The following is a 16,786-nucleotide window of genomic DNA, read 5'->3' as shown; positions in this document are numbered from 1 at the left end:
CAAGACAATTCTGGTATTGGGAGAGTGTTCGGTTTTTTCAGTTCAGAGTCCAGTATTTGGAGAGTCGACTATATTATATTCATAGCATGTGTTAATAATGAATTGTTGAAATGTTATACTATTTTAAATGATTTAATAATGGAAATGTTAATTTAAGTTACAAAAAAAGAAAAAGAAAATTCTATAAAGTAATTAATGAAAACAATAGTTTTGTCTTCTATGCAAGGAAAGACCTTTCAAGATGTTATATATGGATCATCAAATCACAGACATGTTAAACATAATTCTAGCATTCTGTAGCTTAATAGATTATTCAGAAAATTGGCAGAAATAGAACGTGAAGCCAATCCCAAGAATATCCTAACATGGCAGTATTTTAGTTAATGATAAAGCCACCACAACATGCTACCTTATTATTTTCATATGTTTTGATGTTGATTAACATGTAGTTTGAGTTACTTTGAGTTTCTTTCAGAGTCATGGTTTTTAGCAGTCATTATTACAACAAACACATTTAGACCTGGTAAGTTATAACCATACTGTAGCTAGTTTGCAAAAACTATTTTACTTGTAATAGGTTATTTTTGTTTCTGCTTTCTCCTTTTTAACACCAACTCTTCTGTATGTATACTCTGAGTATACGATAATGTTAAATACCCTAAAATAGCAGGGCATTATTTCAAAAAGCTGATATAAACAAAAGGTTTAATATAATTTTTAAAGATATTGTTATAAATGAAAAAAAGAAAAGTTATAAATTATTAATTGACAGTGAATTATTATTTGTACTTGTGTAATATCTATCTATATATAGTTTGTCTATCAGTTGTCTAATAAATATAAACTGAAAACTTTAATATTTTAATATACCATTAATTTTCCACCAACAGTTAGTTGCTGTTAACATTCTGGATATTCTTCATCATAACATCCTTTTGCAGTTTAAAAGTAAGAGTTTACAATACGTATGTTTTGTATGCATGTGTTTTATTTAATTAAATGTCAAATTTAATAATAATACTGCACAACTTAACGAACTGTGTTATGAGATGAAATATTTTGTTTCTGTTTTGTTTACTAGTAGGAGTGTTGACTATAATGCTTTGTTCACACATTCAACACAACACCCTTGTTACACGGCTGGTTCCCCCACCTGTGACTTCACATTCTATCTCTGGCACACAACATTATTAGTAAATTACAATGTGGCGTACGATTGAAAACTGTTGAGAACTCCTGCTTTATTATTGGTACCTGTGTTGTTTATTCTGACGCTAGTTATTACTAACTTCCCCCACATTACTGAACTCAGAACAACTGTATTTACATTGTTATACTTTCAGTTTCATCTATGTGGGTTGGTGTTGAAGTCATTAATGATGACAACTATTGTAACTGGTTGCATTTACTGTATTCAGGTAATTCCCAAGGTAATCCATTAATCAATCAAATACATTTTTATTCCATAATACTTAAAATAAGGTTGTGTTCAGAACATTGTGTGCATGCAGAGATATTAGGACGTCCTCCCTCACTCCTCAACTTGGCAGTTTTGATGTATTCTAGTTTCAGACGACCACCGACAACCTACCTAAGGTCAGATCAATCGAAAGGTAGTTTCTACAGAAGTTATTAAGGCACAATTACCACCTGCACATTACGTTATAATCAATTTTATTTTTGGTTTTCCTTGTATAGTGTCATATGTCTTCCTGGAACTTTCTACGACAGAGATGTAATTCTACATCAGAGATTCAGAGCACCTCGGGCCTGCCTGTCTTCCCTGTTGTATACTAGCAATTGTCACTTTTAAAGCAAAAAATGTCATATAATAACATAAAGCTGTCTCTTCTCAATCATGCTCCATTTATGTTATGCTATGGTAGAATCATCTAATTTTATAGCTTCATGTTAGAATTACAAATTATATGGAATCCTCAGGATTAAATTAATTAAAAACTCATCCGATGATCAAATCAAATCTTGATACATTGAAGACTTGCTTAATGTAACTTTGGTTGAGATTTAAAGCATTTGTTTTTCTTCTCTTTTGTGGGTATCGCCCACCTTTATTCTTATTTCCCTTATAAAACATTTTCTCTTTATGGTCTTATGACGTCATTACAGCTTCTTTCGCTGTACCCCCACATTCGTGCTTGTTTTTACATTGATGACCGAATAAATATTATTATTATTTACCTCATAAATTTTGTTTCTGTTTTGCAATACAATGCATAAAGTCTTATTATTTATGTTGTTTTCATATTTTCTTAACAAAATTTAGGAACTTGAGGATTCCACTGGACTGGACAGCATTCCAGGCTACGCCAAAGTTGAAGCCCTGGCAGACTACCTTATGCAGTTTAAGGAAGACAGTGAAGTCATAAGTCAAAGTCATGCTGAACATGTCACAAAGTTGTGGAACAACCTGGATGCGTATGACAAAACCGTTAAGCGCAAAGCACGGCATCACGATTACCTCACAAAAGGCAGGTTCAAGAAAAGTAAAACGACTGCTGTAATACCTGGTGTTGAAAGCACTCGACAGTAAGGCAGTTTCCTGCGTTTTTCACTTTGTAGGTTAACAGATGCTTCTTAGGTCAGAACACCGGACCAGCCAAATGGCCGGACTGCAATCGATATATGGAGTGCCTTATTACAAAACTATGTGAAGAGTATCCGTCTACCGTATATATCGGAGGGAAACATTTCCAGCGCTGGCCGCTAATCTGATGTTGTTGTTGATGGAGATAAATCGTACGACACTCATCCAGCGGTCAGTTTTAACTTGTTATTGGTGTTATTATAGGTACAACAGAACATCAAAGAAGCAAGAGCGGCAAGTGTTGGAATCTGGCATCTCAGCAACAATACCCAAACTTGTCTCTGATAATACCCTACTTGAACCTTTAACCAATCCAGCGGTGCTGAACGATCCTGCAAGCGCTCCATCTTTCACATTTGTCCAACCAAAAAACACTTCTGGCGGAGCAACTCTAGGAAACACAGACTGTCGATCCCAGTTCCAGGCGAGATAGCAAACCCACCACCATCAGTCCCTGCGGCTAGTAGTACTCGCATTCCTAGAACTACCCTCTTGTACAGAAAACGAGTGGCTAAAGACATTGGAAACCGATCAAAATGTACAAACCAAGAATGTCTGTGATTGTGTGCTCAAAGTGTAAGCAACCAAGGTTAAATAAGAACCACACTCAGTACTATGGAAATTGGTATTGTGCTGCAACATCTGATAAAGCATGGAAATCGGCTATTGGTTGCCACCCGTCACCTTCGTCAAGAGTGGAAAAAAAAACAGCAACAAGAATGATTCCAAATGATTTTTGTAGCCATGAATAGAGTGTTTATACTGTTTCATATATATATATTTTCTATTTTTTGTTTTGTTCTGTTATTTTATTTTCACTTTTTACAAAATATTTTTTATTTTATGCAATTTGGCCATTGGGCCACCATATCTAATGGTTTTCTGAATGTGCAATAAAGTTAATAAAAATAATAATAAAAAAAAAGTTTTTAATGCTGCCAAATCCAAAGAGCAATGGTTAATGTAGTGAATTATTTTGTAATTTTTATATTATTACAATAAGTTTATATAATTGCATTATAATTTACATTAAATCATTCATTGCACTTTGTATTTGAAGATCCCAAGCCCTTACAAAAAAGCAGAGGGGAAACTTTTGCAATGAAATGTGTACATTAAATTGTGATTTCTATTTTGTCATGAGTATTTTATATTTCAAGAGTAATTCCACTATAATTCATTTTAATATGAATCAAATATTTCCTTCCACGAATTCTAATATTTTTGATAAACATGTCTCGTCATATTAAAAAAGCTAACAATTAAAACATACATATGTAGTCGAATTTAACATTTTTTTTAAGAAAGGATTTTATATTAATATTATTTAATATTTTTATTTATTTAATACATTTGATCATTTGATAATCCTCTAAAATGGACAGTTTTTAGTCTGCCGGTATTCAAAACCTGCTAGCTTCATTGGTCAATTGTCCAGTTTCCTCATTATCTAATGACCTGGCAGTCCGATTCAGTTTTAATGACCCCACATGCCTCTGTCCATTTATTTTTGCGTTCTTTACTTTTCCGAATGAGAAGATTGAGCTGTGGCCTTAATTTATGTTATTACTTTGTATGTATATTTTATGATTTTCCTAATAAATTCAAATCAAATTAATTATTATTTCTTATTTAAATAAATATTTATTGTTCATTGCATAATTCCCAGTCAAATTTAAGCATTTCATGTAATGGAATATTGACACTCTCTGTGTGATGTAATCAATAAAATTTGAAATATTGTATTGTGTTTTGTTTCACTCTTGAATTTTTTTTGTCTCTCAAATGATATTTATGGTAGATACGACAGTGTCTTCCTTTTATGAAATCGAAGGCAATGCTTTTAAAATGGTGTTTCAGAAGATTTATTATTTTCTTTACAGTATGTTCTTTACATTAGGGTACACCATGACCATTTCTATCGGCACAGTTTACCAGGCATCAAATGAATACTTTTTATTTTTTTCTAGTAATTTGATTTGGTTTCGGCTGACCTAATTTGTAAATTTTTTTCTGAAAATTGTTTTTATTGACAATTGTCTATAAGAGATGTGTTTTTTGTTGGTAAGTAGGGATGCGGCAACAGACATGATCAGTGGCCGAAATTCACTGAGCTGTTTATTGAGCTGTTTATTAGCCAATGAGGTTGATGTCCCGATAGCCACAACACAAAATGTTGATGATTGATAGAAAATACTAATTTACAACAGAAAAACAGAACAACTTGTACGGAATGTAAACTTGATCGATGGCCTCGTCCAACAAGACCTTATCCTTATTATTACTCCATGTTATTAAGGGCAGTATAACAATAATAATGTTATTTTCGCCTAGCTAGCAACTAGTCTAGATAGCCTTTTACAGATTAAATGCTGTGAATACTTTGATAGTATTACTAAAGTACTTGAACATTCAAACTAGGCCTAGACTACTTTATCTAGGCATACCTACTTCAATTAACTATATAACTATAGGCTAGGCCTAGTAGGCCTACTACTACAGTACTACAATACGACTGGAGGCCCTCTAACTAGCCTGGCTTAAACTTCGGCCTAGCGTAGACATAGCTATGATCTCTACCTCTCCCTTGTTTATTATAAGACAATAAAAAGTACTACATATTATAGTCTAGTCATTTGTTTAATCGTTTACCGAAAAAAGCAATCCTACATGTTTGTTTGGTCCCGTTTGTTTATATTATGATAATTGATCCACGCTGAACCTCCGGGTTCCACTTTTGAATTTGAAGTCCGCAGAATAATGCTCAATAATTCACTATTTACTCATTCCCAAGTCACTAAATTGATCTCCCTTGGTTTACAAATGCACAGTGTCTGACGCCAATAAAAGGAAAGAATAAGTGTAACAGCCAAATTAAAATAAAATCGAAGCAAAATAAGAAAAAAATATCTGTTTACGATAGCGAAATTACGCTAAACCTAATTGCCAATATACCGTCACGTCTGCGGAACGACGCGATAACCTCAATGTGTGTTGAACCGCAAACAAATTAAAATTTCGTTCTGTATGTTACAAAAAGGATATTTCGCGTTCCAAATTTTGTTGTATGGTATAGAATATCGCATAAATTGTCACTTTTTTGTACAGTTTCAATTAAATCCTTTTGATATGTTATAGAAATATAATCAAAGCATTGCTTCATATAAAGTAAAGTAGTAATTTTGAAGAAATTACGGAATTTAGCATTCACAAACATTGGGTTGACATAACCCTAACGGCTAATTTTATTTATTTACTAGTTTAATTTTTAACAAATTCGATTAAGGCAACATTAAATTGTCGAATTTTAATCAAACAACTCCTAAAAATAAATAAAAATCAGCATAGTTATTAATTAAATGTACTTTATTAAAATAACCAAACTACAGTTATAAAACTATTTAAAAAATATAATAACGAACGAGCCTCCAGTGAAAGGGCGACCCCAATTTAGACGTGCGCTCTTTACATAGGCCCTATAAGGTAATTAATTATAGCCGAAAAACGATAAATTATCGATTTTGACCCAAGAGAATATTTTCTTTGTTGAAAAGTGAGTAGAGAAAAGCATACTTCATACAATTTAATCAAATACATACCAAGTTATAAGTCATGAAAAAATTAAAAAATCATCAAAAGTGCATTCGAGTCTGAGAAATTACGCGTTTTTTACATTTTTTTCAAAAAAGACACGATATTTTTTTTAGTTTTCTTCATTAAAAAAAGAGAGTATATAAATGTATTGTGTATGAAACTCAAAATTTTTACAAAACGATGAATTTTTGTGTAAAATAACGTATTTTTGGTAAAATCAGCATATGTGCACCATTAAGTACACACATAAAAATCGCCGCGGAAACCATTTTCCCGATGTCAAATCGGGTTGAAACTCTGGAAAAACGATCTTTTGGTGTTTTTTGACATAGGAAAAATATAAACGTTATATGTTTCCAATGTAAAGTAAATGTTTAAAGGACGATGTTGGTGAATGTGAAATAAAAAATATGACGACCTATCGTTCTTAGAACATTACTCAATTTTTTCCCCAAAACGATATTTTTCATAAAAAACAAGGAAAATAACGTGTAAATCATTAGAGACATGAATGTTAATTAGAGACTTAAATAATCTCTCAGAAAAACGATATTTTACAGACTTTTTATTGAATAGGTAGAGAAAGAGTAATAATTATATGTAAATCAGCATATGTGCAATTCTCATAGTGACAGTCTCGCGGAGAGCAAACATGCACCTGTGCCTATGTCTTACTGTGGAAAGTCCCCCTAGATTATCATCAAATGTGCATGTTTCTCACTGAAAACTGTAGGTGGCCGATGTGCATTTTTGCATGTGCGCTCTGAGGAGAGATAGATCAGCAAGAGAGAGATAGATCAGCGAGAGAGAGAGATAGATCAGAGAGAGAGAGTTAGATCAGCGAGAGAGAGAGAGATCAGCGAGAGAGAGAGATAGATAGATCAGCGAGACAGAGATAGATAGATCAGCGAGAGAGAGATAGATCAGCGTGAGAGAGATAGATAGATCAGCGAGAGAGAGATAGATCAGCGAGAGAGAGATAGATAGATCAGCGAGAGAGAGAGAGATAGATCATCAAGAGAGAGATAGATCAGCGAGAGAGAGAGATAGATCAGAGAGGGAGCGCACAATGCAACTTTTCAATGCTAATCAGCGGCGGCCGATCAGCATATCGCGATGCAACCTGTTTTTTGGGTGCAATTATGCTGATTTCAGATGCACTCGCGTCGATTGAAGAATTTTCAGCAGTTAGGTAATCACTGGCATTCAGCCTCTTTCACTAATTTTATAAATAAACCCATCCGGACGCGGTGTTTTTTTAAATTTTTAAATTCATCTGTATTGATCTGATCGTTAAAACAGACTGTTTGTAGAAAGGTAAGGCTATAAGCTAGGTACTTTTATTACATTTTATTATCCTAACATAAATTTTTATTGCATAACCAAGTGCCTTAATCCCTGTACTAAAGTACAGAGATTTTTTGTTTTAAATGGCCAAAATAAAAAAATACCACCATAAAATGATTGTGGCCTAGCCTAGCTAGGCCTAGCTAGGCCTAGGCTAGGCCTAGCCTAGAGGCCCCTAGTTAGGCTTAGGCCTACTAGCCTAGGCCCTAGAGGGCTAGGCCTAGGCCTAGCTAGGCTAGGCCTAGCTAGCTAGCTAGATGCCTAACAATAATTAATAAGCCCTCCTAGCTAGGCTAGGTCCTAGCTAGCTTAGCTAGGCCTAGCCTAGGAGGCATAGCCTACCTAGCTAGGCCTAGGCCTGCGTATTAAAGTATTATTATAGGCCTAGATAGGGTAGGAACTAAACCTACCTCCTTGGGCCAGGCTATAGGGCCTACTAGCCTGGTCTACCTAGCTAGGCCTAGGCTAGGTTAATAATAGTTTAGGCCTAGCCTAGTTGGCTGAATCTGTCTGTAGCCTAGATAGGAGGTTAGGTGTAGGCCTATGTCATGTATAGGCCTAGTCTCTAGCTAGGCCTATCAATCATACCACACTAGCTAGGTTAGAGTAGGCCCCTAGGCCTAGCATAAAGGAGAGGGTATTAAAATTTGGACCACAGTAGGCCCTTCTCGTTAGCAAGTATATGCTACCCCTGGCTTCAGTGCTTTTTTTTTCTTCAAAAAATGTATCATTTGTTCCACAGATTATTTCAAAATGGACCGTTTTTGTAATTCACCCGTAAGTAAACAATTCATTTACCTAAATTTACCTGAATCCAGGATGATTTATTCCAGGTTTGGTGGAGCGATTCAACTCGCTTTGTATACTGAAACATCCAGATTTTATGCTGGACCAAATGGTTGTTGTCAGTTGTTGGTATTTTAAGTTTATAAAATGTTATCGCTAAAGCAGACTTTTTATAAAATGTACGTCATTACTAATCTAATCTCCTAAATGAGCTGACATGTCCCGTACTGATAATGCTCCTTGGCTGAATCACAAATGTAATAATCCATTTATCTAGAGCTTAAATTAGTCATGGAATTCAACTTTTTCAAGTACAGTATATAAAAGTAAGGTTAAGCCTTAGAAAAGTAATAATAATACTGCACTATGTAATAATAGTTACGGATAACTTTAGTTTAATTATTTTTAACAAATATACAATAATAACATTATTTTTTTATAGCAACCTGATGAATTAACTGAAAGCGATTTTTTTTAATCATAAAGACTGGTAAGTATAGTTAGAAATTTATTGATAAATTACTCCATTTTTACATCCATGACAAATTTAGATGGTAAGTATTTTATTTTTAATTCCAATATTGTATCTTCGTTGGTACAGCCTTCTTGAAAAATGACATGTTATAAACAAACCTTTATTCATTTTTATTCATAATGATAAAAAAGTAAGGGTTTGAAATGATTTTTTTAATTATTTGCTTTAATGAAATAAAAGAGGTTAATAATTAGAGCCTGTATTTGTTTTTCAAAGTAAAAATTAACTAACAATATTTGTTTAATTTTATTATTAGTAGCAAAGAAGACTACATGTCTGACAAAGTGTAAGTATCCAATTTGAGAATAAATCTGTTGTGTTTGTATGAACCACGACATCCAGATTACTGATCTTGCGCTGATGGCTAGGGTTTAATTTGAGCCTACCTTGCAAATTTTAATATTAATCGGTTCAATAATTAACCAGTTAGTTAACTCGGGTGATTTGTTATCTGTGATAAACCATTTTTGCCATAAATTTACAATTTTGTTTTATTTTGACGTAATTATTTATACTTTATTATTCACACCATACAATTCAAACTTATTTTTGTTAAAAAATAAATACTTGAAATTATTTTGTTAACGAAGAATAGGATATATACTGTTGTTTATTTACCTAAAGCCAAACATCTATTCTAATTTGTGCAAACATACATGCTTATATAATTTCTATATTATTTCATAGTAGGTCTATAAATAGTTTTTTTTTTTCGACTTTTATTTTAATACACCTACAATATTTGTGTGTACTTTGTGAACTATTAATAGAAGTGAGGATGGAGAATTTGAGAAGAAAGAAAATAAGGAAGAGGAAAACATGGAGGAGGAAGAAAATGAGAAAGAAGACGAGGAAGAAGAAATGGAGGAAGAGGAAAACATGGAGGAGGAGGAGGAGATGGAGGAGGAGGAGGAGGAGGAAGAAGAAGAAGAAGAAAGCGAGAAAGAAGACGAGGAAAAAGAAGAGGAGGTAGTTGAGATGTAAGTTATGAACTGTTTTGTATTTAGACATTCTAGAATGAACATAGTTTATCATTTTCTAAAATTTACCAGTATTATTTTTCTAGATTGAGCTTATTATGTAGCAAAACATATACTATTGAGCATCCTTATTTGTGTTAACTTTAGTTATTACTATAACCATAACAATATTTTTTTAATTTGTTTAGGTATAGTGATTTTCAAAAGAAGGGAAAAAAGTAAATATAATATTTTTTGACTAATACTGTAATTAAAATAAACAGCCAATGGATCACTTAGGCCCTAAATGCTATGTTATTAAATAATGTAAAAATAAAAATATGGTAGTTATATACAGTTAACATGAAATATTATATTACTTTATCAGTACTTTTCCTTTAATACCTATGTGTTGTATTTTGTTTTTATTAGGAAGGACATAGAAAAGAAGAAAGCTGTAAGGGAAAGTAGCATATTGAATATACTTTTGTACTTAATTTGAAGTAAAATATTAACTTAAACTTTGTTTCCTCATTTTTTTTATTATCAATTTAGCTAGATTAAATTTTCCCTGTAGATTAGCATCAAAAATCTAATTACCGTAGATAGTTGTAGTTTACATCTGTGGTTACTGAAGTCTTAAATTATTTAACTTCATTAAAATAGTTTTTTTTATTGAATACAAATAATATAAAATTTTATATTTTGATATTGGTTGTTGATAATGAATAGACCTTAAAGCATTCATTCAAAATAGTCATGGTTTATTATTGCCTACAGAACAGAAAATTGTTAACATGCATTCTGTGTGGCCGCATAAGCAGGTACCTTGCCAGCCATCTGGAAAAGGCCCACAAAATAATAAATAGAGAAATAATTAAAAACATGGTTGCTGATGCTAGAAAAAGGTGAGTACTTCATTCATTATGAACAATTTTTTTCATGTGGTTACCAGCTAAATTATAAATAACATATTGTTAAGTATAACATGGAGTTTCTTCAGCTAAATATAATAAATTACATATTTTTATTTATCTTAGTTTTGTTTGCAGTTTCTTTTTTATAGAATATTTTACTAGTTAACTCTACCAATACTGGAAACCGAAAACTGCACTTGTAATGTATTGAAAACCAAACATTCTCAATGGTTTCTATTTTTGGGTGAATTGAATACTGTGATTGGATTATTGAAAAATGATAAACAGTTTTGTATGTTTTATCTAGTTATCATGAGTGTATCATTTAAAGTTTTCTAGATACTAATGATAAAGGGGGAAAAAAAGGCCAGACATTCCTGCAGTGTGCCTGGATGTTCGGCTAAAAACCTGGCAAGGTATGACATGCATCTGCAAAGGAAGCATAAATTCCCTGTAAGTTAAAATTCTTTCAACTTTAGCAGATATATGTTCAATCAAATGTTAAATTAAATTTTTTGTTTTATTTCAGACCAAGAAATAGTGTGTAGAGTAGTAATGTATTTCCAACTATTATAATTGTTTGTTTATTGTTTATTTTTTTTTAAAATATGTATGTTAATTACAAAAATCTATTTTTTAGAGTTCGTAGAGTATCACCACTCTGTCTCAGGTCCAAATTTTGAGGTGTACATGCAGTACACTTTAAAATTATTTATTATTTTGTTAGTATTTAATAGAATGTGTGTTTGTTTTATTTTAATCTATGCTTAAATCCACCACATTCAAATTCGGATGTGGCATACACTTTCATATTAACATCATCCACCAGATAACTGCATGCATGTTTATTTGTTTAGTAGTTTATAGAATGTGTTTGTATGTTTGTTTTTTTTTTATTTAATCTATGCTAATTTTTCAGATTCAAATCCTGATGTGGCATACACTTTCATATTAACATCATCCACCAGATAACTGCATGCATGTTTATTTATTTAGTAGTTTATAGAATGTGTTTGTGTGTTTGTTTTATTTTAATTTAATCTATGCTAATCACTCAGATTCAAATCCTGATGTGGCATACACTTTCATATTAACATCATCCACCAGATAACTGCATGAATGTTTATTTGTTTAGTAGTTTATAGAATGTGTTTGTATGTTTGTTTTATTTTAATTTAATCTATGCTAATCACTCAGATTCAAATCCTGATGTGGCATACACTTTCATATTAACATCATCCACCAGATAACTGCATGCATGTTTATTTGTTTACTAGTTTATAGAATGTGTTTGTGTGTTTGTTTTTAAAAAATTTAATCTATGCTAATTTTTCAGATTCAAATCCTGATGTGGCATACACTTTCATATTAACATCATCCACCAGATAACTGCATGCATGTTTATTTGTTTAGTAGTTTATAGAATGTGTTTCAGTTTTTGTTTTTTTTAATTTAATCTATACTAATTTTTCAGATTCAAATTCGGATGTGGCATACACTTTCATATCTCACATCATCCACCAGATAACTGCATGCATGTTTTTTTTGTTTAGTAGTTTATAGAATGTGTTAATCCATGCTAATCACTAAAATCTATTTCTTTTATAGAATGCTATCATAGCTCAGCTGGTAGAGCATCGGCACTCTTGTCGAAGGTCTCGGGTTCAAATCCTGATGTGGCATACACTTTCATATTAACATCATCCACCAGATAACTGCATGCATGTTTATTTGTTTAGTAGTTTATAGAATGTGTTTGTGTGTTTGTTTTATTTTAATTTAATCTATGCTAATTTTTCAGATTCAAATCCTGATGTGGCATACACTTTCATATTAACATCATCTACCAGATAACTGCATGCATGTTTTTTTGTTTAGTAGTTTATAGAATGTGTTTGTGTGTTTATTTTACTTTAATTTAATCTATGCTAATCACTCGGATTAAAATCCTGATGTGGCATACACTTTCATATTAACATCATCCACCAGATAACTGCATGCATGTTTATTTGTTTAGTAGTTTATAGAATGTGTTTGTGTGTTTATTTTTGTTAATTTAATCTATGCTAATCACTCAGATTCAAATCCTGATGTGGCATACACTTTCATATTAACATCATCCACCAGATAACTGCATGCATGTTTTTTTTGTTTAGTAGTTTATAGAATGTGTTAATCTATGCTAATCACTAAAATCTATTTCTTTTATAGAATGCTATCATAGCTCAGCTGGTAGAGCATCGGCACTCTTGTCGAAGATCTCGGGTTCAAATCCTGATGTGGCATACACTTTCATATTAACATCATCCACCAGATAACTGCATGCATGTTTATTTGTTTAGTAGTTTATAGAATGTGTTTGTGTTTTGTTTTATTTTAGTTTAATCTATGCTAATTTTTCAGATTCAAATCCTGATGTGCCATACACCTTCATATTAACATCATCCACCAGATAACTGCATGCACGTTTTTTTGTTTAGTAGTTTATAGAATATGTTAATCCATGCTAATCACTAAAATCTATTTCTTTTATAGAATGCTATCATAGCTCAGCTGGTAGAGCATCGGCACTCTTGTCGAAGGTCTCGGGTTTGAATCCTGATGTGGCATACACTGTCATATTAACATCATCCACCAGATAACTGCATGCATGTTTATTTGTTTAGTAGTTTATAGAATGTGTTTGTGTGTTTATTTTATTTTAATTTAATCTATGGTAATCACTCAGATTCAATTCCTGATGTGGCATACACTTTCATATTAACATCATCCACCAGATTACTGCATGCATGTTTATTTTTTATTTACTTTGTAATTGTTTTTAAATACTTTAATTTTCGCTGTAAGTCTTAATCCATGCTAATTTCTTAGCTTAATTGTGATGCAAATCAAAGTTATATAGGTAAGTTATACATTTACATTTTTTTTTTGGTTGGCAGTCCTGAATATATTAAGTTCAGACAACAAAAAGTCTGTAAATTTGCAGGTAACCTTTTATTTATAAAATTATTATAAAGTTTCATTTTTCGATAGATAATTAATAGTTTCAATTTAAAAATAAATGTGTACCTTTTATTGACAAAAACAATTCATTTTATCTATGCTGGAGAATTATAATTACCTAATTTCTACTACTAACTACTACATTTAGGTCAAATACAAAGTTCTCTTTATCCCAAATAATTACTATTAATTTAGATAACCAATCCCAGACACTAATAAATAAAATTACTGTAATAACAATTGTAATATAATAATAATTATGTCATGGGTCAACTTTCGGATCCTGAACTTTGTTTTCCAAGAATGGACTTATTTTTAATGTCATTAAAGTCTTTTTAACTTCTATAGAGCCATCTACAACAATGAGCCGGTTCAAGGCCTACATGTTAGAAACTTTAAAAATACCGGCAAAGCATGCAGCACAGGTCATAAAGGGGATAGAGGGAATTTGGAGTGAAGCAGGGGAGAAGGGATATTCTCCAAAGATATTAAAGACGTAACATTTTTTTATTACAATTATATTAATAGAAAAAGGAAGAAGCCAAACAATTTAAATTTCATTTAGCATTAAAATAAAAAGTTTTCTTAAATGTCAGCTATAGATTGTGAGTATAATGTATTATTGCCTGCTACCTTCATTTTCTTGAAGGAAGAAATAAATGTTAAGTTGAATTTGAATTGAATTTTAAACCATGTGAAGTTACCATGAATCACTCGATCCTAATTACTATAATGAAGATATTACATATTTTAATATTTGATTTTTGTGTATTGTACTCTTCTTTTCATTTTTTTAAAAATAATTGTTTAGTGCTGTTAGCCATTTACAATTGAAGCTTGCTGGCTCCACGTTAAGACACTACCTGTGCTCCTTTGTGAAAATATTGGACTACATTTCAATATACGAATCTAAATCTGTTTCGCTTGCCGAAATATACAAGTGCAAAGATGCATGCAAAGGCCTGAGCAAAGCTCTCAGAAAACGCATTTCTGAAGAGAAGGCCAAAAAGCACGAAGAAATTGAAGGTAACATCTACTGAATTAAAGTTTTTCTTTTCATCAAATGTTTGAAAGTCATATTATTTAAATTGAAATAATAATAATAATATGTTTTAATTTTCTTTTAAGGTGATCTAGTTTCGGCGGACGAACAATCCCATTATCTCAGAAAATCTGAGAAAACAATTAAAAGCATAGTTGGTATGTTTTTTATATTATTTCTTTATCCATAAAATGTATTGATAATCATAAGATTTATCATATTGTATGTTATTAGGTAAAGACTAGGAGAAACTAGGAGAAATAACTAAAACTAACCTTAATCCTAGCTTATTTAGTCATTGTGTTAGTAAAGGTAATTAGGTATAGGTAAAATGTTAATTATGATATTGTTCTAAGGTTCACCTGTATTTACCAGGACAAGGTCACTATGTAAATGATCAAAATCCTTTTACTAAACTAAGTACAGTAGTAGTTAATTGATTTCCAAGTACCCTTAATCTATCTGGGTGCATTCTTGCACAATATTATTATGGTTGTCTGGCTGGCTATCCTTTTACTTTTACTATTGATATATAAAAATGTAGTATGTTACCTTTTATTTCAGGCATTGGATGATTGGCAATTTTAATTTTATTAAATTAAACTAGGAGAATGGGAAAAGTAAACTATTTTAAAGGCAAAAATATTCACACATAATTTTATAATAAATAAATAACCTTATTTCTGAACATTTACATCTAGTTCAAATCCTGATGTGTCATACATCATCCACTCAATAACTGTGTATTTAATTTTTAATATTTTGTTTTAGTGGTTTATAGAATGTGTTAATCCATGCTAATCACTAAAATCTATTTCTTTTATAGAATACTATCATAGCTCAGCTGGTAGAGCATCGGCACTCTTGTTGAAAGTCTCAGGTTCAAATCCTGATGTGGCATACACTTTCATATTAACATCATCCACCAGATAACTGCATGCATGTTTTTTTTTTGTTTAGTAGTTTATAGAATGTGTTTGTGTGTTTATTTTACTTTAATTTAATCTATGCTAATCACTCAGATTCAAATCCTGATGTGGCATACACTTTCATATTAACATCATCCACCAGATAACTGCATGCATGTTTATTTGTTTAGTAGTTTATAGAATGTGTTAATCCATGCTAATCACTAAAATCTATTTCTTTTATAGAATGCTATCATAGCTCAGCTGGTAGAGCATCGGCACTCTTGTCGAAGGTCTCGGGTTCAAATCCTGATGTGGCATACACTTTCATATTAACATCATCCACCAGATAACTGCATGCATGTTTATTTATTTAGTAGTTTATAGAATGTGTTTGTGTGTTTGTTTTATTTTAATTTAATCTATGCTAATCACTCAGATTCAAATCCTGATGTGGCATACACTTTCATATTAACATCATCCACCAGATAACTGCATGAATGTTTATTTGTTTAGTAGTTTATAGAATGTGTTTGTATGTTTATTTTATTTTAATTTAATCTATGCTAATCACTCAGATTCAAATCCTGATGTGGCATACACTTTCATATTAACATCATCCACCAGATAACTGCATGCATGTTTATTTGTTTAGTAGTTTATAGAATGTGTTTGTATGTTTGTTTTATTTTAATTTAATCTATGCTAATCACTCAGATTCAAATCCTGATGTGGCATACACTTTCATATTAACATCATCCACCAGATAACTGCATGCATGTTTATTTGTTTAGTAGTTTATAGAATGTGTTTGTATGTTTGTTTTATTTTAATTTAATCTATGCTAATCACTCAGATTCAAATCCTGATGTGGCATACACTTTCATATCTAACATCATCCACCAGATAACTGCATGCATGTTTATTTATTTAGTAGTTTATAGAATGTGTTTGTGTGTTTGTTTTATTTTAATTTAATCTATGTTAATCACTCAGATTCAAATCTGATGTGGCATACACTTTCATATTAACATCATCCACCAGATAACTGCATGAATGTTTATTTGTTTAGTAGTTTATAGAATGTGTT

At 31.5% G+C, this 16,786-nt stretch overlaps 2 protein-coding genes and 2 long non-coding RNA genes across 4 annotated transcripts; all 4 read left to right on the top strand.

The window, feature by feature from the left end:
• The first annotated feature begins 375 nt into the window (after positions 1 to 375).
• LOC140058105 (uncharacterized) lies at positions 376 to 1,430 on the top strand. Its single transcript, XR_011846995.1, has 3 exons — positions 376 to 523; positions 891 to 948; positions 1,344 to 1,430. It is a non-coding gene; the product is annotated as an uncharacterized lncRNA (long non-coding RNA).
• A 630-nt stretch (positions 1,431 to 2,060) lies between these two features.
• Positions 2,061 to 3,294, top strand: LOC140059507 (uncharacterized). Its single transcript, XM_072105436.1, has 2 exons — positions 2,061 to 2,547; positions 2,810 to 3,294. The coding sequence occupies exons 1-2, from the start codon at positions 2,357 to 2,359 to the stop codon at positions 3,036 to 3,038; spliced, it is 420 nt and encodes a 139-aa protein (XP_071961537.1). The 5' UTR covers positions 2,061 to 2,356; the 3' UTR covers positions 3,039 to 3,294.
• Positions 3,295 to 9,127: 5,833 nt separating this feature from the next.
• LOC140058424 (uncharacterized) lies at positions 9,128 to 10,404 on the top strand. The gene is made up of 4 exons (XM_072104026.1): positions 9,128 to 9,153; positions 9,638 to 9,847; positions 10,036 to 10,065; positions 10,259 to 10,404. Exons 1-4 carry the CDS (start codon positions 9,140 to 9,142, stop codon positions 10,326 to 10,328), a joined length of 324 nt encoding a protein of 107 aa, XP_071960127.1. The 5' UTR covers positions 9,128 to 9,139; the 3' UTR covers positions 10,329 to 10,404.
• A 4,254-nt stretch (positions 10,405 to 14,658) lies between these two features.
• Positions 14,659 to 15,670, top strand: LOC140059473 (uncharacterized). The gene is made up of 3 exons (XR_011847198.1): positions 14,659 to 14,772; positions 14,875 to 14,946; positions 15,615 to 15,670. It is a non-coding gene; the product is annotated as an uncharacterized lncRNA (long non-coding RNA).
• The last annotated feature ends 1,116 nt before the right edge of the window (positions 15,671 to 16,786 follow it).

Source organism: Antedon mediterranea, chromosome 9 (genome assembly GCF_964355755.1).
Source record: "Antedon mediterranea chromosome 9, ecAntMedi1.1, whole genome shotgun sequence".
NCBI lineage: Eukaryota > Metazoa > Echinodermata > Crinoidea > Comatulida > Antedonidae > Antedon > Antedon mediterranea.
The sequence above is the reverse complement of the archived record's forward strand: the minus strand, read 5'-3'. Positions and strand labels throughout refer to the sequence as shown.